Source organism: Heptranchias perlo, chromosome 13 (genome assembly GCF_035084215.1).
Source record: "Heptranchias perlo isolate sHepPer1 chromosome 13, sHepPer1.hap1, whole genome shotgun sequence".
Classification (NCBI taxonomy): Eukaryota; Metazoa; Chordata; class Chondrichthyes; order Hexanchiformes; family Hexanchidae; genus Heptranchias; species Heptranchias perlo.
This window is the reverse complement of record NC_090337.1, coordinates 39431177-39451343: the sequence shown is the minus strand read 5'-3', so window position 1 is coordinate 39451343 and position 20167 is coordinate 39431177. Positions and strand designations below refer to the sequence as shown.

The window sequence follows — 20167 nt, the reverse complement described above, 5'->3', positions numbered from 1 at the left end:
CCTATACTTTGGGTAATAAAACCAGTCAATGTTTATGACCCAGTGTGGAGATTCTGAACTGGCAGGAAAACCTTTTTATCTAAAGATTGTTTTAGGATGGTTGTAACTAGTAGGGTGCCACAGGGAACGGTCCTTGGGCCTCAGCTCTTTACAATCTATATTAATGACTTGGATACATTACACTTGGACCCTGCATCTAAGTTTGCTGACGATACAAAGCTAGGTGGAAAAATAAGCTGCGAGGAAGACACAGGGCCCGATTTTAGCAGGCCTGCGGGTTCCCAGCGGGTGGTCCTCCGGGAGCGTGGAAAACGCGGACGGCTAATTGAGTGCGCCCCCCGCGCGATCACGGGATAATTGATCACATTAAGCCCTGCTTCCGGGTTCTCCGCCCCCCAGCTGCGTGCCGGCGGGCTGCGCATGCGCACTACCGTTTACGCGATGTAGGAGCTCCACTTAAAGGGGCAGTCCCCCAAAGCCCCTCCTGCTGCAATCAAGAGGCAACACAGGATGGCGCAACCCAGGGGCAAGGCTGCGCCACGCTTCTCCGACCTCGCACTGCAGCTGATGCTGGAGGGTGTGAGGAGGAGGAGGGACACGCTGTTCCCTGCGGACGGACGCAAGTGCCCTGGCTCCGCCACCAGGAAGGCATGGGCAGAGGTGGCGGCGGAGGTGAGCAGCAGGGCCAACACCCCCAGGACATGGGAGCAGTGCCGCAAGCGGTTCAATGACCTCACTAGGTCCGGCAAGGTGAGTACACCAACGCACCCTCCCACAACCCGTCCCCACCATCACGCCAAACAGATCACAACCCCTCCTGCAGAGCCACCACAGCGCTCCCGCAGCAATCCTCACAGCCACTCACTCACCATCCTCGCCGTGCCCGCAAGTACCCACCGTCCCTGTCCCCACCCGAACACTACCACACACCCCAATCCCCATGCAATGGGATGGGCATGTGGCACACGCATCCTCCCATCCATCTGCCCCACGCTCAACCCACCCACACTGATGCTTGATGCGTCTCACTATGCAATACGCACCCACTCACACATCTGTGTTTTGCCTTGACAGGAGAAGAGATGCAAGAACAACAGAGAAAGGGCCCACACCGGAGGGGGCCCGCCGCAGGTGGTCGATCTGACGGATGCAGAGGTGGAGGCGCTCGACCTCGCCGGCACGCAACATTGCCTCTCTGTTGCGGATGGCGAGTCTGTCGCTGCAGAAACGGCCGGTAAGGGAAAGCTGACACTCAACACTCATGATCGCGAGTGACCGTATCATCACCTGGCATCAGGCGCACCGTAAAGTTTGTGCACATGCCTCATAGTGCCCTCTGTTCTCTTGCAGGGCCGTCTGCGAGCGCTGTGGTTGAGGAGGGCGATTCTTCAGAGGACATGCCAGTCTCTGAGGGTGCATCGTCACATATGAGCCAACCATCCACCAGCGCAGAGACACGCACCTCGGTGGATCCCCCTCGCCAACTAGTTGGGGTTGCACTTGGTGATTCACCGCGCACGTGTGAGCATGAGCAGACCCTGGTGGCAGGGGCAGCCGCGGAGGGTCCGCGTCGGTGGGAGCACTCATCTCCAGGCTCTGCTCAGCCGGACCCAGATGCTGAACCCAGGGGGCCACCAGTGAAAAGGAGAGTCGTCGAGGGGCACCAGCTAATTGCTGAGGTACTGGGAGAGGTGCCGCGCGCATTGTCCACAATTGCGCAGGCGATGCAGGAGTCCAACTCCTGCATGCGGACATTGGTGGCGCAGGCACAGGAGGGTATCGGCGACATAGTGTCGCGGGTAGGTGCGGGAGCGTCTGCGGTGGAGGACAGGCTGGCCTCCCTCGAGCGTCACGCACAGCTCCACATCGAGTCCGTGCAGGCCCTGACAACGGCTGTACGGATTCAGGGTGAGCAACATTCCGCCGCCATAAACAGGCTGACGGATACACTAGGGGTGGCGTTGCAAGGCCTCACACATGCAATCCAAACTGTCGTCCAGCAGGGTGGAAGGGGTGATGTGGGCCGAGGCCACGAGAGGGATGATGGTGACCGGGGACATGGAAGCGGGGACGCTTCTCAAGGTGCCCCCACGTCCCACCCGTTGCCCCCCTCTCAACCAGTACCCGCAATGGTGCCTCCTCTCCAGGTGGCCGAATCTGCCCCTGCACAAGTGCAGGAGGAGCAGTCTGTGGAGGTGCCCTCACGGGCACCGAAACCCAGGGGCCGTCCGCCCAAAGCATCTACCCGGTCAAGGTAAGAACAAGAGCAACCTGCCACTACCTCTGCTGGAGCCACAGAGGTAGCACCACGTAGGGGTACCCGGAAAAGAAATCCAAAGGCGTTATAAGCACAAAGGGAATGCACCAGGGTGTCTGTTAATTTGTACACTTTTTGTTTATAGTATTGCACCTTGTACATATTAAATACTATCGTTCTCACCACTCCTGCCACCTCTCGTCCATTCTTCCGCGGCCTGTGCAATAGGTGCGTTCCGTGCAGCCCATCATGACGGCGGACACCTGCTGCTGCCCATTGGGCACACTGCTGTGGGTGCAGGAGTACTGGCAACACTCTTCAGTGGAGGAGGCTGGTATGGCCCCTCGCATGTGCAGGTGAGGAGATGCGAACGCCTCGCACTGTCTGACTCTAGGAGAACCGTTGACTTATGAGTGCCTCCCTGGCCCGGCGAGCATCCCGGTGAGTCGGGGTTCGGCGCATGGGTCGTACATCATCCTCTGGCTCGTCCTCCACCTCCACCTCCTCCTCGTCCTCATCGCCGTCCTCAATGTGGGTGGCGGGTGTGGATGGGGCCTCCTCCAGCGGCACCCCTCTCTGTTGGGCCATGTTGTGCAGGGCACAGCAGACATCTATGATTCGTCCCACTCTGAATGGTGTGTATTGCAGCGCTCCCCCAGAACGATCAAGGCACCTGAAGCGCATCTTGAGCAGCCCTATGGTCTGCTCAATTGTAGACCTGGTAGCAGTGTGGCTGTCATTGTACCGACGCTCCGGCTCGGTGATGGGGTTCCTCAGAGGCGTCATGAGCCACGTGTGTAGGGGATACCCCTTGTCGCCGAGGAGCCTGCCGTTGCCGGCGTTGGGTGCGTGGAAGATGGGCGGGACGGTGGACTCCCTGAGGACGAAGGCATCGTGGCAGCTGCCGGGGTATCTGGCGCACACGTGTAGGAATCTCTGGTGGTGGTCACAGATGAGCTGCGCGTTCATGGAGTGATACCCCTTCCTATTGATGAACAGCCCTGGCTCATGCGGAGGTGCCCGTATTGCGATGTGGGTGCAGTCGATTACACCCTGTACCCGTGGGAAGCCAGCCATGGCATGGAATCCAACCGCCCTCTCCATCTGGCTGCGCTCGTCCATGGCGAAGTTGATGTAGTGCGAGGCCCTGCGGAACAACCCATCGGTGACCTGCCTTATGCACTTGTGTGCAGACGATTGATAGACCCCGGTGATGTCCCCGGTGGCACCCTGGAAGGATCCGGATGCGAAGAAGTTGAGGGCAGTGGTGACTTTGACGGCGACAGGTAAGAAGATGCTGCTTGGTCCATCCGGGAGCAGCTCGTCGTTCAGGAGGCTGCAGATGTCGGCGACTACCTGGCGATTGACTCTGAGCCGCCGTATGCACTGCTCCTCGGAGAGGTCCATGAAGCTGAGCCTCGGTCTGTACACCCTATGCGGAGGGTAGTGCCTCCTGCGACGCATCTCTCTCTGCGGTTGCCCTCCCTCCTGCTGTGCAGGTGGGTGTGCCACAGCACCGTGTTGGGGGGCTCTACGTTGCTGAGGCGGACGGCGTGGACTGCGAGGCCGCTGGGACTGGTCATGCTGTTCGTCCTCCGAGGATGTCAACACACCACCCATCTGGCAGGTGTTGGTCTGAGGGGTTGTGCAGGGTAGGTAGGTGGTTCCTCGCACTGGGGCTGCGGTTTCAGTCGGTCTGTCCTCTGGCTTGGCGGGGGGTGGTGGAGGGCAGGGGTTGCCCTATGTGACGCGGTGGCCTCCTGCGTGGGTGAGGGCTCCCCCCCCCCCCCCCCTCCCCCTGTGGAATGCACCTTGGCAGCTGCCACAGGCTGCTGGCTGCAACACGTCCGGTTGGAGTGAGACTGTTTCCCCCAGTGTGTGAAACAGTCTGAGTTGAAGGTAAAATCCCACACTTCCTGTTATGACAGCTGAATCAGGTCATTTAATGACCTCAACAAGCAAGGTAAATACACTCAAGTGGCATCCCGCTGGCTTTAATTGCCTGCGGGATTCCCACCGGCGGGGTCTGCGCACGCACCCCCGCACGTCAGCGTGGAACCCGGAAGTGGGCGGGATCGAGGCGCGATCCGGTGACGCACCTGGATATCGTGATTTTCGACGCCCCCCCCTGCCGGGAACGCACCCGGAACCCGCTGGTAAAATCGAGCCCACAGAGTCTGTAAAGGGATATTGGCAGGTTAAGTGAGTGGGCAAGAAGGTGGAAGATGGAGTATAATGTGGGGAAATGTGAGGTTATTCACTTTGGTAGAAAAACGGAATATTTTTTAAATGGTGAGAAACTAATAAATGTTGGTATTCGGAGGGAATTGGACATGCTTGTACATGAAACACTGAAAATTAACATGCAGGTACAGCAAGCAATTAGGAAGGCAAATGGTATGTTGGCCTTTAAGGGGGGTTGGAGTACAAGAGTAAGGAAGTCTTACTACATTTGTACAGGGCTTTGGTGAGACCTCACCTGGAGTACTGTGTACAGTTTTGGTCTCTTTATCTAAAGAAGGATATACTTGCCTTCGAAACGGTGCAACAAAAGTTCACTAGATTGATTCCGGGATGAGAGGGTTGTCTTATGAGAAAAGATTGAGTAGAATGGGTCTATACTCCCTGGAGTTTAGAAGAATGAGAGGTAATCTCATTGAAACATATAAGATTCTAAGAGGGCTTAACAGGGTAGATGCTGAGAGGATGTTTCCCCTGGCTGGAGATTCTAGAACTAGGGGACATAGTCTCAGGATAAGGGGTTGGACATTTAGGTTGAGATGAGGAGGAATTTTTTCACTCAGAGGGTTGTGAATCTTTGGAATTCTCTACCCCAGAAGGCTGTGAATGCTCAGTCGTTGAGTATGCTCAAGGCTGAGATAGATGGACTTTTGAACGCTAAGGGAATCAAGGGATATGCGGATCGGGCGGGAAAGTGGAGTTGAGGTCGAAGATCAGCCATGATCTTATTGAATGACGGAGCAGGCTCGAGGGGCCGTAAGCCTACTCCTGTGCCTATTTCTTATGTTCTTATGGTCATTAAAATGCAATTAGGCTAACATGTATATCAATTTCATAAGATTTTGCTCTTGTAAAAAGTGTGCATGAAAAAATTAAATCAATATGAAATTGTTCCTACTTAATTGGAAATAATTCCATTAGATTTGTTAAATTACTATTTTTGTGCTATTAGTATCAATGTTATTTAGCTGGGTGCAAGAGATTTTGTTTCACAATTTTAGTGCCTTGAGTTCTTGTAATTAATAAACCCAGAAGTGTCAAAGCCCACAATACAGTTCACTACCAAGGCTGAAAACACTAGGACGGAAAATATGATAACTTAGAACATAATGATTAAGTGACCCTGTACTTGGATTGAAGGGAAAATGGAGAGAAATACGTATCCCTGGATATCTGGATCCAGAACCAATATACTTAATAGTAGACAAGTGATAATTTTATTGACCAAAACAACAACTTGCATTTATATGGTGCCTTTTAAGGTAGGAAAATGTCACAAGGTGCTTCACAGAAGCATAATCAAACAAAAATTGACAAAGACAAAGGAGGAGATGCTAAGAGGGGTGACTAAAGCTTGTTCAAAGAGGTAGGTCATATAGGTGGAGGCATTTAGGGAAGGAATTCCAGATAGTGGGGCCTAGATGGATGAAGGCACAGCAACCAATGGTGGGCAAAGGGAGGTGGATGCACAAGAGGCCAGAGTCAGAGGAATGTAGAGTTTTAAGGGGTGTTCTAGGGCTGGAAGAGGTTAGAGATGAGAAGGGGCAAGGCAATGAAGGGACTTAAACACAAGGATGAAAATTTAAATTTTAGGCATTGGGGCACTATGGATTCAATGTAGGTCTGCGAGGACGGGAGTTTGGAGGAAAAGGACTTGGTGCGGAAAAGGATGCTGGCAGCCGAGTTTTGGATGAGCTGAAGTTTATGTCAGGTGAAGGATGGAAGCCCACCCAGGAGAGTCTGGAGGTGATACAGGCATGAATGAGAGTTTCAGCGACAGATAAACTGAAGTAGGGGCAAAGGCGGGAGGTGTTAGAGGTGGAAGTAGGTTGTCTTTGTGATGGAGAGTATCGGGAGTCAAAAGCTCAACTCGAGGCTGAACAGGATGCTATGATTGTGAATAGTATGGTTCAGCCAGAAACGATGGCCGGGGAGGAGGAATGAATTGGTGGCGAGGATAAATTAAAAGTTGTTCGCACATCTTTTTATAAGCTGTCTCCACTAAGTGCATAAGGTACAGCAAGAATGTGTTTATTTTCTGTTGTGTTGATGTACAATGATTTTTGTTAGCTAATAGTTCTGAAGGTATAATTTCAAATAGTGGCATTGTATAGAACTATTCATGAAATAATTTTTGGGCTGCTTATCGTAAAGACTATAATGACGTCTAGTCCTTCCAGACCTTGAATTTTTGTTTTTTTGTTTTGCCTATTTGCTTAAGAGATTATATGGGAAACAACTTGCTTGAAATGCTTAAAATATTTCCATGTCAAATATTGTTTAGCTGTTCTTATATAAGTGGTCAAAAGAGGCACTATTTTCATTGACTGACTTTACAACGCCAGCTAGCATGGGGGCCAGGAAAGGAAGTTGGGTGCTCAGCAGTTTAGTGGGAAAGAAGTCAAGGGAAAAGGGGATGGGTCTCATGGACAAGATGAACTCAGAGGAACTTGAGGAAGATAGGAGAGAAATTAGAAAATTACACAGGTTCAGGGCTCGGATGGGGGGGGGAACCCTTGAAGGAGGTTTGGCTTGGTGGGGAAGGGAGATCTAGAGCAGAAGCAACTAAATGGATGATCTCCGTCTTGATGACACAAAGAAGTCCACAAGCTCCTCGCACTTGGAGGTGAGGGGGCAGGTCAAATGGGTAACAATTGTGGCAAACATCTATCCTGGGTTGCATTACACTAATTTAAATTTAAAATGTTTGCTTTCTGTTGAATATGTTAAAAGTAATTTTGTAATTACCTGTGAAAAATATAAACTCATGGGATTGCATCAGATCCCATCTTCACACCTTTTTCCATCATATTGAAAAGATCAGCAGGGAAGAGCAGTTTGAGGAGATGAATTTTAGATGTGTAACTGACTTTCTGATAATGGTAGAGATTTATAGGCCCAGAATTTCCTGGAAAGTTTTGGAGTAACCACAGCACAAGAGTGGTAACGAGCCATTTTTTTGGCGAGGAAATTCATGCATAACTGATTTACACCCGTTTTACACTGAAATATTGCTGTGTGCAAATTTCCTCAATTGTTTACACTGCTTTGTCCAAATTGACAAAACCCTCTGCCACTCATTTACATAGCTCCACCCCCATGCAAAAGAACAGTTCACCTGCATTTTCTGTATTGACCTGAATAATGCACTGGTGTAGAACAAAAATTCAGGGGCAGCACGGCATGAAATCACCTGATACCGGCTCAATTGAGATTTCTGGAGGTTGATTCTGATTTTCTTCGCAATTTATTTTTGATTTTCTCTTCATGCTGAGACCTGCACTATACTTAACCAAAGGGCTATCAGTCTCAGTGCATCTAGAATTTTCCAGACCTCCACAACTCGCCCCACCCCCCACCCCCACCAATCTTCAAAAGGACTAAGCACCTGGAGTGGCATTCTCAATGACCATACATACCCCTGTTCCGTATAATAATGGAAGAGGAACAACAGAGGCAATAGGCTCTGAGAGTAAGGCGCTATGGCAGAAGGCAGCAGCCAACTCACTATTACTCCCATTGGTGGCGCTGCATTTGCCCTTTTACGCCAGTTTTTAATGTTCTGGTGTAAGCAAATGAACTCCGCAGGAAATTTCAGCATAAATTCACCTCTGCAAGAGTAAATTTCAGTGTAATTTCTGCATAAGGAAATTCTAGTCCATAGATTTGTGGTTTTATCTGTTAAAGCAAGTCTTGCTGCTGTTAATCAGGCAGCACAAATTACTCCACAGTAACCATTCTGGTCTGGCCCCATTTGCTTTAAGTACTTGCATTCTCAGCAGTTGAAGGTAAGTGTAGAATTAATTGAAAGTTATATTCATTCAATTTCAGTTGACATTGCACTGCTGATAAAATACCAGACTAGCAGTGCATTCATTGTGTATAGGATATTGAATGGGAGTGAATCCCACGACAGTAATCCAATCAAGTGGTTCAGATGGCATAAAACACAAGAGTGAAGTTTGAATGGTTTGCTGATGATTTTTTTTTTCTTAACCCCTTTTGGGTTATTAGTTGTCATCTTTTACCACCCATCCAGTACTGTTGTTTTTGCCACTGATTCTTCACTGTTGCTGTTTGGTACAGGACCTTGAATATCTGGCCAATTCAAATATAATTCAACATCTTTCATATTTGTGCCAATATCAAAAAAAAAGTAACTTATCCTGGGTACAGAGTAGAGAATGAAACGTTTTAATCTTTTGTTGTCTTTGGCCTTGTGTATACAAACTGTTACCTTTTTAATTACTTATTATTTTGCTGAAACCGCCTCCTTTTTTGCCTGTATTTAGCAAAACATTGCCTTGCTGCATGCTTCAAATTTAAATAATGAATTGTTGCAAATTGTATGATTCAGTGCAGAATAACTAAAGGGTTCTCTTTCTTTGTACAAATCTACACATTTGAGAAGATGTAAAACAATTTTATTAAGAAACTATATCACGAATTCCACTTTTTGCAATAGAACTGCAGTTTTCAAAGAAATCCTGGTTTATAACATAAGATGAGATAATGGCTGGCTATAAGTAAGTTATAAAATAATGTGATAAATCTGCCTGACCTAGATATTTGTTTGTTTAATTTTTTGTTAAATTGTTGGGAGTAATTTGCAGTGTCGTCTTAATCCAATGCTTGAATTGGTGGAATCATAGACTTTACAATACAGAATAGAATCATTAGAAATTAAAGCACAGTATGTGGCCAATTGTCCTATTGGGCCTTTGCTGATGCTAGTTTTCCAACTAGAGCTATCTACTTTGATCATATTTCCCTCCCTTTTCACTATCATTTTATATTCCTTTTCAAATAGTTATCCAATTCCTTTTTAAATTGTTATAGTCTCTGCCTCAATAGCCGGTAGTGCTAAAGCAATTCGTGTTCCAATAACCCTTTTGTGTGAAAAGAATCTTCTAAATTCCCTAATTTTTCGAATGACAATCCCAATTCTATGCCCTCTTGTTACAATTGTTCAACCAGTATAAACAATTACTCACTCTTCACCCTTTCATAATTAGAAACATAGAAAATAGGAGCAGGAGTAGGCCATTCGGCCCTTCGAGCCTGCTCCGCCATTCGATATGATCATGGCTGATCCTCTATCTCAATACCATATTCCCGCTCTCTCCCCATACCCCTTGATGCCTTTTGTGTCTAGAAATCTATCTAGCTCCTTCTTAAATATATTCAGTGACTTGGCCTTCTGTGATAGAGAATTCCACAGGTTCACCACCCTCTGAGTGAAGAAATTTCTCCTCATCTCAGTCCTAAATGTCCTACCCCGTACCCTGAGACTGTGACCCCTTGTTCTGGAGCCCCCAGCCAGGGGTAACATCCAGTCTGTCTAGCCCTGTCAGAATTTTATGTTTCAATGAGATCCCCTCTCATTCTTCTAAACTCGAGTGAATACAGGCCGAGTCGACCCAATCTCTCCTCATATGACAGTCCTGCCATCCCAGGGATCAGTCTGGTGAACCTTCGCTGCACTCCCTCTATGGCAAGTATATCCTTTCTTAGGTAAAGTGACCAAAACTGCACACAATACTCCAGGTGTGGTTTCACCAAGGCCCTGTATAACTGCAGTAAGACATCCTTGCTCCTGTACTCGAATCCTCTTGCAATGAAGGCCAACCATATTTGCCTTCCTAACTGCTTGCTGCACCTACATGTTTGCTTCCAGTGACTGGTGTACAAGGACACCCAGGTCCCTTTGTACATCAACATTCCCCAATCTATCACCATTTAAATAATCTGCCTTTCTGTTTTTCCTTCCGAAGTAGATAACTTCACAGTTATCCACGTTATACTGCATCTGCCACGTATTTGCCCACTCACTCAACTTATCTAAATCGCCTTGAAGCCCCTTTGCATCCTCCTCACAACTCACAATCCCACCTAGTTTTGTGTTGTCAGCAAACTTGGAAATATTACATTTGGTTCCCTCATCCAAATCATTGATATATATTGTGAATAGCTGGGGCCCAAGCACTGATCCCTCCGGTACCCCACAAGTCACTGCCTGCCACCCCGAAAAAGACCCATTTATTCCTACTCTCTCTTTCCTGTCTGTTAACCAATTTTCAATCCATGCCAGTATATTACCCCCAATCCCATGTGCTTTAATTTTGCACACTAACCTCTTATGTGGGACTTTACCAAAGGCCTTCTGAAAATCCAAATAAACCACATCCACTGGTTCTCCCTTATCTATTCTACCAGTTACATCCTCAAAAAAATCCAGTAGGTTTGTCAAACATGATTTCCCTTTCATAAATTCATGTTGACTTTGTCTAATCTTGTTGATATTTTGTAAGTGTCCTGTTATCACATCCTTTATAATAGACTCTAGCATTTTCCCTACTACTGATGTTAGGCTGTAGTTCCCTGTTTTCTCTCCTCCTTTTTTAAATAGTGGGGTTACATTTGCCACCCTCCAATCTGCAGGAACTGTTCCATAATCTATAGAATTTTGGAAGATGATAACCAATGCATCCACTATTTCCATGGCTACCTCTTTTAGTGCTCTGGGATGCAGATTATCAGGCCCTGGGGATTTATCGGCTTTCAGTCCCATTAATTTCTCCAGCACTTTTTTTCACTAATGCTAATTTCCTTTAATTCCTCCTTCTCACTAGTCCCTTGGTTCCCTAGCATTTCTGGGAAGTTATTTGTGTCCTCTTCTGTGAACACAGAACCAAAGTATTTGTTTAATTGCTCTGCCATTTCCCTGTTCCACATTATAAATTCTCCTGTTTCTGACTGTAAAGGACCTACATTTATCTTCACTAATCTCTTTCTTTTTACATACTTGTAGAAGCTTTTACAGTCCATTTTTTTGTTCCTTGCAAGTTTACTCATACTCTATTTTTCCCCTCTTAATCAATCTCTTGGTCCTTTTTTGCTGAATTCTAAACTGCTCCCAATCCTCAGGCTTGCTACTTTTTCTGGCAACTTTATATGACTCCTCTTTGGATCTAATATTATCCTTAATTTCTTTTGTTAGCCATGGTTGGGCCGCTTTTCCTTTTGTGCTTTTGCACCAGAAAGGAATGTATAACTGTTGCAATTCATGCATTCGTTCCTTAAATGTTAGCCATTGCCTATCCACCGTCATGCCTTTTAATGAAGCTTCCCAATCTATCATAGCCAACTCACTCCTCATACCTTCATAGTTTCCTTTGTTTAGATTTAGGTCCCTAGTTTCGGATTGGACTACTTCACTTTCCATCTTAATGAAGAATTCTATCATGTTAAGGTCACTCACCCCTAAAGGTCCCCGCACAACAAAATTATTAATTAACCCCTTCGCATTGCACAATACCCACTCTAGGATAGCCTGTTCCCTGGTTGGCTCCTCAACGTACTGGTCTAAAAAAAATCTCGTAGACACTCCAGGAATTCATACTCCACAGTATTATTGCTAATTTGGTTTGGCCAGTCTATATGCAGTTTAAAGTCACCCATGATTACTGTAGTACCTTTGTTACATGCATCTCTAATTTCCCGTTTGATCTCATCGCCTACATTACCACTACTGTTTGGAGGCCTATAGACAACTCCAATCAGTGTTTTCTGCCCCTTGGTGCTTCTTAACTCCACCCAGACTGATTCTACATCTTGATTTTCTGAGCCAATATCCTTTCTCACTGTTGCTCTGATTTCATCCTTTACTAACAACACCACCCCACCTCCTTTTCCTTTTTGCCTGTCCTTCTTAAATATCGAATACCCTTGGATATTCAGCCCCCAGCCTTGATCACCCTGCAGCCATGTCTCTGTAATTGCAAGTATAAGATATCCGTTTACATCTATTTGCGCTGTTAATTCGTCTACCTTATTAGGAATGCTTCGTGCATTCAGATACAGTGCCTTTAGATTTATCTTTTTAACATTTTTAGACATCTTAACATTTTTTTGTATGATGGCCTTATTTGTCTTATTATTTTTTCTTACCCGGACCCTATTTCTTGTGTTTTGTTTGTATGCTCTGACACTTCCTGGCATAATCTGGTTATCCTTATCCCAATCACTTTCCTGCACTGCTTCTTTGGCTTTTCTCTTTAGCATTCTAGATTTCTCTCCACCGGGACCCTCCCTCCTTATTTAGTTTAAAGCCCTATCTACCTCCCTGGTTATTCGATTCGCTAGAACTCTAGTCCCAGCATGGTTCAGGTGTAGTCCGTCCAAATGGAACAGCTCTCTCTTTCCCCAGTACTGGTGTCAGTGCCCCATGAATCGAAACCCACTCCTCCCACACCAATCTTTGAGCCATGCATTCATCTCCCTGATCCTATTGATGCCAATTTGCTTGTGGCTCAGATTATTACCTTTGTGGTTCTGCTTTTTAATTTAGTCCCTAGATGCTCAAACTCTTTCAGCAGAATCTTTTTCTTAGTCCATCCTATGTCATTGGTACCTACGTGGACCACGACAACTGGATCCTCCCCCTCCCACTCCAAGTTCTTCTCTAGCCCGGAGGAGATGTCCTTAACCCTGGCACAGGGTAGGCAACATAGCATTCGGGATTCATGCTCCTGGCTGCAGAGAACAGTGTCTACCCCCCTATCTATACTGTCACCTACTACAACCACTTTCCTTTTTACTCCCCCCACCACCCCCCCCTCCCAGCTTGAACGGCTTTCTGTACCACGGTGCTGTGGTCAGTTTGCTCGTCCTCCCCGCAGTCCCCGCACTTGTCCACAAGGGTTGCAAGAACCTCAAATCTATTGGTCAAGCGCAGGGACTGAGGTTCCTGCAATACTACCTCCAGGATCCCTGTACCTGCCTCACTCACAGTCACACCCTCCTGTCCCTGACCACGTATCAATTCTAAAGTATTTAGTCTAAGGGATGTGGCTGCCTCCTGGAGCAAAAGGTCCAGGTAGCTTTCTCCCTCCCTGATGTCTCGCAATGTCCGCAAGTCGGACTCCAGCTCCTCAACTCGGAGCCGAAGTTCCTCGAGCTGCAGACACGTACTGCAGATGTAGTCGCCCTGGACAAAAATGTCTGCAAGTTCCCACATACTGCAGCAGCAACACATCTCCTGTTCTCCCATTATTTTATTTAATTAATTAATTTATTGTTAATCAAATTGTTTACCTCATTTAATTAGATTAATTAAATTAAGTTTAGTTTTTAAAGTTTAGTTATATGCTATATGTTAACTTAAAGCTCAGCCCACAGTCACTACCAATCACTTACCTGCCTCACCTGTGACATCACACTGCAGTTTTCTCCTGTTGCAGGTCTGCTGTTTTTATCCCCGTTCTCTATCTTCTGTTGCTCAGGTCCACCGTCGCTCTGTGGAAAAAGTTAGGAAAAGCAAGGCAAAGCAGTACCTCCTTCCCCCACTTCACCGAACTCCCACACTTACCAATCTCTTAAGCTGATCACTCTGTGCCCGCTGCACTCATTTAATTTTTATAATTTTTAGTTCCTTCAATAGATCTTTTTCTAGCAAGAAAAGCCTTTCTTCCTAACTGTAACCTCTTATTCCTGCTATCATTGTACCAAATCTTCACTATATCCTTCCCATGACTTTAATACCCCTCCTATAATAGGGTGCCCAGAACTTTGTGCAGTACTCCAGCTGAGCCCTAACCAACACATACGCAGATAATCTGAAGAATTTCTAGTGTTTAGTCATTTAAGGAATAATGAGCTTTAGCCTTGCAAGCTGTTATTTTATTTGTAAAAATGATCCACTGGATATTTTTTAAGAACTGAACCGTTTAGTTCCAAGTCCTATTTCAGGCCAGTGCATTGTGGCACCATGTTGGCCTTCTGCTTCATCATGCCACAGTGTAGTAGGCTATGGATTTGCTCCTGTGATGCGTTGAAACTCTTAGTCTTGGCCATGCAATCAAGTACAGCTGTAGTCAAAATTTTATTTTTTAAACATTGTCTCATTTGTTTCAATTAATTGGAAGTCAAGTGAGGGAATCTGATTTCTTGCAGTGCTGGAGCACATGTTTGTTTTCCTGACCATATTTGCAATTAGAGATTGAGTGGCTATATCCAATCAACAGCATTGTGAGTGGAATGCACAGAAACATGAGGGGTGTGAATGGTAGCCCAGTGTCATATCTATGACTTCACAAATCTCTGGACTTTAGAACTAAATCTCAAAACCCCAAAATGTATATCTCTAACCCTTAGTAGGGAGAAACTCAATATTTAGGTACAAATCTGGATGTGATTGAGCTGGATCAGAAATTGAGATCTAACATAACCTTCTTTGGCCAATTCGTATAACTGTGGCATTTAATCCAAGCAATCATACCTTGATATAGAATTTAGGTGATACATTGGTTTTAATTATACCCTCTGAGCAATATAAAAACTGTGCACAGAATTTTTTGACTTTGTGCTGCCAGCAAAAGCCTTGCCCATTGGAAGTGCAAAGTCAGAAATTTCCCCCAAACGCAAGAGGATAATGTGGCATAATTTTGTTTTGATGTATGTTTATTTCTGGCTCTGAGGGTCTTGTTATCACAACTCACTCTGAACTAATTAGCCCCCCCCCACCCCAGAACAAGTGATGATCATAATTCCCTCCAAAATGCTATTTCTCTCATAGCAGTATACAAATATTAGCTGCTTCACAACAATAATGTAAGTAATATTTTGTTTTTCAAAGAATGGTAAGATTTGAAATACCAACAAACATAAAAGTAAACACAAAAAGAGTAAATACATGTCTGGTTAGAGATGATTTAGTTGTCTATTCCCCTGCTGTACCATGCTGTATTACCTTAAATGCTTTCTAGCAGTCTAATTAACAGGTTCCAGGGACAGCTTTCTGTAATGGCTGTCTAGCTTTAAACCTATAATAAATAGCTCTTTTCCTGATGAAGAAGACATTTTGATTGCTGTGGAAAGCTGCTGTAGTCAATCAGATTCATGATGCATCCTGATCTTTCATGTAATTACCTGGAGGTGCTGCATTGAAGTGCTTTGCAAAAATGTAGTTCCAAAATTACTGTCATGATATCTTTAAGTATCTGGAATCATGACCTAACCATGCAGTTTGCTTTTTATCGTTTGAGAAATATATCATTGTCGCAGCCTCATAATTTTAAATAAGCCTGCTGCAGTTTGTGTATGCAGTTCCATAAATAAATAAGACATGACAGTTTTCAGTTGGCGGGGAGGTTAGAGAACTGCGAGAGTCCAAACTCAACCATATCATTTTAAGTGAGGAAATCCTGTCCCAGGCATTCTGAGCAACTTGTTTGTGTTAGCTAAATGATGGAACAGCCATCATAATGAAAGATATTTGATCTAAGGAGATGTATTTATAAAAGGTGCAAGAGAGGCTGCTGTTTTCCACAGGTTTTGCGGATGGACCAATTTCATTATCGTGTAGCTAATTTGTTACTTCTTGTTAATGCTTTTTCGGAAGCAGCCCTTCCCTGGTTTCGTTTTGTACCATTTTTACCACAGATCTTCAGACATCCGTTTTGGAAATATAAAATAAAGGTGCTGCAGATTAGAACATGCAGCAGTACTTTTCCACTGTGTTGCAAGTATCCCAGAACACTAACAGTGTAGGTTTAATTTTGAGTTAGTGCATTGAAAGATCCCTTTGATAAAATGACCACCTTAATAGGTGGTCTCAAATTAATCAGTGCCGACAACACTAATGTCCTTCTTAGTGTATAACTTTTCATGTCAAATTTGTGGCTTTGGCTTTGTGGACTGGAGTTGAGGCAACATGGAATCCAGTGCTATAACTCATATACTAAATCAAAACTAACCTGTACCAACCAGTGTAAGTTCTTGGGATAGAAGATTTGCACTGGAAGGTAAATTAGAATGTGTATATGCCACATTACATTTGCTATATACCGGGGGCTTTGGTTTCTTCTGAAACTTGCAGCATCAGTGTGCCTAGTGTGTAGTTTGAATGAGTGTAAATACTGGAAAAATTCAGGCTTGAATGTATGTTTAAACACTGGATTAAATTCTACTTTTCCCCTCCAAGCACACTTCTGACACTTAACTTGTATTTATGTAACTTTTTTTTGTCTTAGTACCTAAGCAACCTTTGTGAATTTATTACCTGTCGTATCAACACTCTTGGCACTTGAGTATATAAGCAATAGTGTTTTTAATGAGCCAAGAATGCTGATATAATGAATGCAAATCTTGTGTGCAGCGTAATAGTGTTTTAGTGCTGTGTGCTAGTGTAAGCCCGTCTGACTGAAGAATTTGGAATATCTGTAAATATTGTTTAATGATTCACATTACTGATGAGCTAAAATTATTGTCAAAATTATGAGAAATAACTTGGCTTTTATTTGGCTCTGGAACTAAATTCCCTATTTATGCATCTCCTGAAGTCTAGCTGAGTATTGCTAACCAATGTAATTGCAATTAGTTTGTGAAATGAGTTGGCAGTGATGTCTTGCAGCAGGAAAGCAATGATATATGGCTAGCAGGCTAGCATTAAATGTAATGCGACATGAACTGGAGATGGCTCACATTCATTCACCAAACTGACACTGAAGGAGTAATGAAAGAAATAGTTAGACATAAGTAATGGAGTACGGGAAACAAATCACAGCCAATGAAATACTTTTTGAAGTGTAGTCACTGTTATAGTATAGGCAAATGTGGCAACCAATTTGTGCATAGCAAGGTTCCACAAACAGCAATGAGATAAATGACCAGATAATCTGTGTTTAGTCGTGTTGGTTGAGTGATAAATAAAACAAGCAAACTTCATGAATCCATACAACATTGATTTCTAACTTTTTGTCCTTGTATATTAATGTGTTGAAACAACAACTTTGCATTTATACGGCACCCTACACGTGAAGGGGTCGAAACAGTTGTCCGGCAGTAAGAGTCAGGCGAGATTACCAAAGATATGGTCTTAGTGAGGCTTTTGAAGGTGGGGAAAGAAGTAGCAAGGTTTAGGGAAAAATTCCAGAGAATAGAGTCAAGGTGCAGGATTTTAACTGGGAAAAACAGGTGGACTGGGGGGAGGGAAGCATTGATGATTGCAACAATTTCAGACCCGCCTCCAACCCGCCCATTTCCGATTTTCACCAGGGCGGGACGAGGGGTGGGCGACCAACCCACTCCCAGGAGGCGGGTTGGCCACTAAAATTTTTAAAGGAGGCTGCAGGTCTCCATTTTGAAAGGTTTTGCAATTTCAAACTCTGGGGGCCAGGATTCCTGGGCCGCCGCCTTCACGCCGTGTGAGAGGAGGCGATAAGGCCCGAAACTGCAGGTAAGTGCCTTTCTGGTACAGCTTGTGGGCCCGGAGGAGCAGGAGGGTTTCCCCCAGGCTCAACAAGTCTACCTGCAGCGACCCCCGCCCCTCCCCCCAAAAAAAAACGATCACGGACCCCCCCCCCCGCTCAGTGACTGACACCCGATCCCCACCCTCCTCCATGACCCTCCTCCCCCCCCCCCCCCAGTGTGTCCCTCCCCCCACCATCCATACAATCTAAGACGTACCTGAACACTTACATTTTCATGTCCTCTTCCTTGCGCTGCTCCCGTCCGACTGAGACCAGCCTGTCAATCAGGCTGGTCTGTCAGACGAAAAACGGACCAAAAAAATTGTCCTTGCGTCAAATTCATAAGGATGTCCGGGAAACCCATATTTCTGGGTTTCCCGTCCGCGATTCGACCTCCCCCACCTCCTTTCCGACTCCGGGTCAAAATCCTGGAAAGCTCTGTACTGATGATGGAATGGGATGCACATCTGGTCTGAGTTAGCAGATCAAAGAGAACAGACTGGGATATAAAGCTGGAGGAGGTTGTAGAGGTAGGGTAAGGTGAGGCTGGGGAGGGATTTGTAAATCAGGACAAAGATTTTGAATTCTGTGTTTAGAGGGATGGGGAGCATTGTAACACCGTACCCTGCTGCCTTGAAGCTGCAGAAGGCAACTGAAATTAATAATTTGTTTGATAGAGTAATATATTAAATTATTGATGGACAAGATGTTAGACTTGAAGGTTTAGGATCTGTGTGTTGGGGGAGGGACAGGGGAAGAGGAGAGAGAAAACAGCTGAGTCTAGGGCCAGAACTCATTAAAGAAGATGATAAGCAGTATGAGACACAAACAACCCTGTGAATTGAATACTTCATACTACAGAGATTTTCAAGATGGTAGCCATCTTGGAAGCAAACAATATAAAGAGTGTATTAAAGTTCTAAGTTAGACCGTGAGTTTCCAATGTGGTTACAGGAGGTGGAAGGCCTGCAAGTATCCAATCAAGCTCTCAGATAGCCCCTGCAAAGTTGCCTCCTTAATTTTGGTACCTTCATAACACTTCAAACTAATTTTTTGTTTGTGAAGCACTTTGGGATATTTCTGAGACATAAGGCACTATATAAATGCAAGTTTTATTTCTTTCTGCCATCCCCCCCAGTACCACCTCCTTGAAGAGAGGAACAGGAAAGAATTGTTGGGGTCGCTGGTCCTTGTTCAAAAATACCAGAGCCATCTTGATTTCCCTCTGTCTTTTGATTACCTGAGGTCAAACATTCCTCTCCCTCTTCTGCTGTACCTTTGGTTGCTTTCTCAGTTGTACAGAGTATAATATTGTGGCAATTTCTTACCTGTAAGGAAGATTATTTTGCAATATTACAGTTATTGTAGTACTGATTTAGAATTCCTCTTCCCATAGGCTTGAAAATTAGCAGAAAAATGACACCGTTGCTGGGATTCCTGATCCTGCTGATTGTGAAATGTGTAGCAGTAGATGCAGGCATCCAGGATGACATCACTGCTGACTTTTCTGTGAAGATTTATCACTTTTTGCGGTCAATGGAGAAAGATGAAAATATTTTTTACTCCCCTTTCAGCATTGCTAATGCTCTAGGAATGGTTGAGCTTGGTGCTGGTGGTACAACTCTTGAGCAAATTCAACATGTTATGGGCTACAACTACATGCAGAAAGGTAATACTGTCTACTTATATAAAAATTGATTGTTTAGTGAGTCTGTAATATATGCTGAAAAGTATTAAACGTGAACTGTACATGCATGCTTCTAGTTGCTTAAGTTCATAGTTTTAAAATGCCTATCAATCAGCATTAGTTCACCTTAAATTAGCAGTCTCAGAGCACCCAATGCCTGTTTTTTAGAAAGTGTTCCTTAGGAATAGCACCTGCTTCTTAATCTTCATTTGGATGACTGGCATTCTTGGGTAGAGTTCTCATCAGCCAATCAGTAGATCTTGAACCTTCCAGAGAAGGCAAACCATTGTACACTTATAAAAATCTTTATTACAGCAAGTGCAGTCCTTATAGGAGCCTACTGCAGTACTCTAACCAAGGATGCTTGTGTAGCTCTTTTGTGTTGTATTGACAATTTCTACAGTCCATTTGGTATGTTGCCATTTGTACAAGATTGAATGAATGAGGAATGTTGAATTACATTCCATATTTAATTTTTATTATTCTTGGAATGATGATAGCCGCCACATAAAACTTGCTTGCAGCTTACTCCTCAATTCTTTCTGGATTACTGCTCTTGGTTTTTTGTGGTCCATTGTCCTTTTGTTAGACTTGAGGGGCATGATTTTATCTCTGAGCTGGGTACCCTCCGCATCCGTAGATATTCGCGTGGGGAACCCGGAAGCGAATTGAGTGCATCGCAATCTACAATTGTAACTCAACTGAAGGTGGGTATTTGTGTTTCCAGCTTTC

General features: G+C 45.0%; 1 protein-coding gene across 2 annotated transcripts in view; it reads left to right on the top strand.

Moving 5' to 3' along the window:
* Positions 1–20167, top strand: part of serpini1 (serpin peptidase inhibitor, clade I (neuroserpin), member 1) — a 59851-nt gene that overhangs the window by 3012 nt on the left and 36672 nt on the right. For both annotated transcript variants that reach the window (XM_067995356.1, XM_067995357.1), the window contains exon 2: positions 19145–19417. In XM_067995356.1, coding sequence (XP_067851457.1) covers positions 19165–19417 — 253 coding nt within the window. In that variant the 5' untranslated portion in view covers positions 19145–19164. The remainder of the gene's footprint in view (positions 1–19144; positions 19418–20167) is intronic.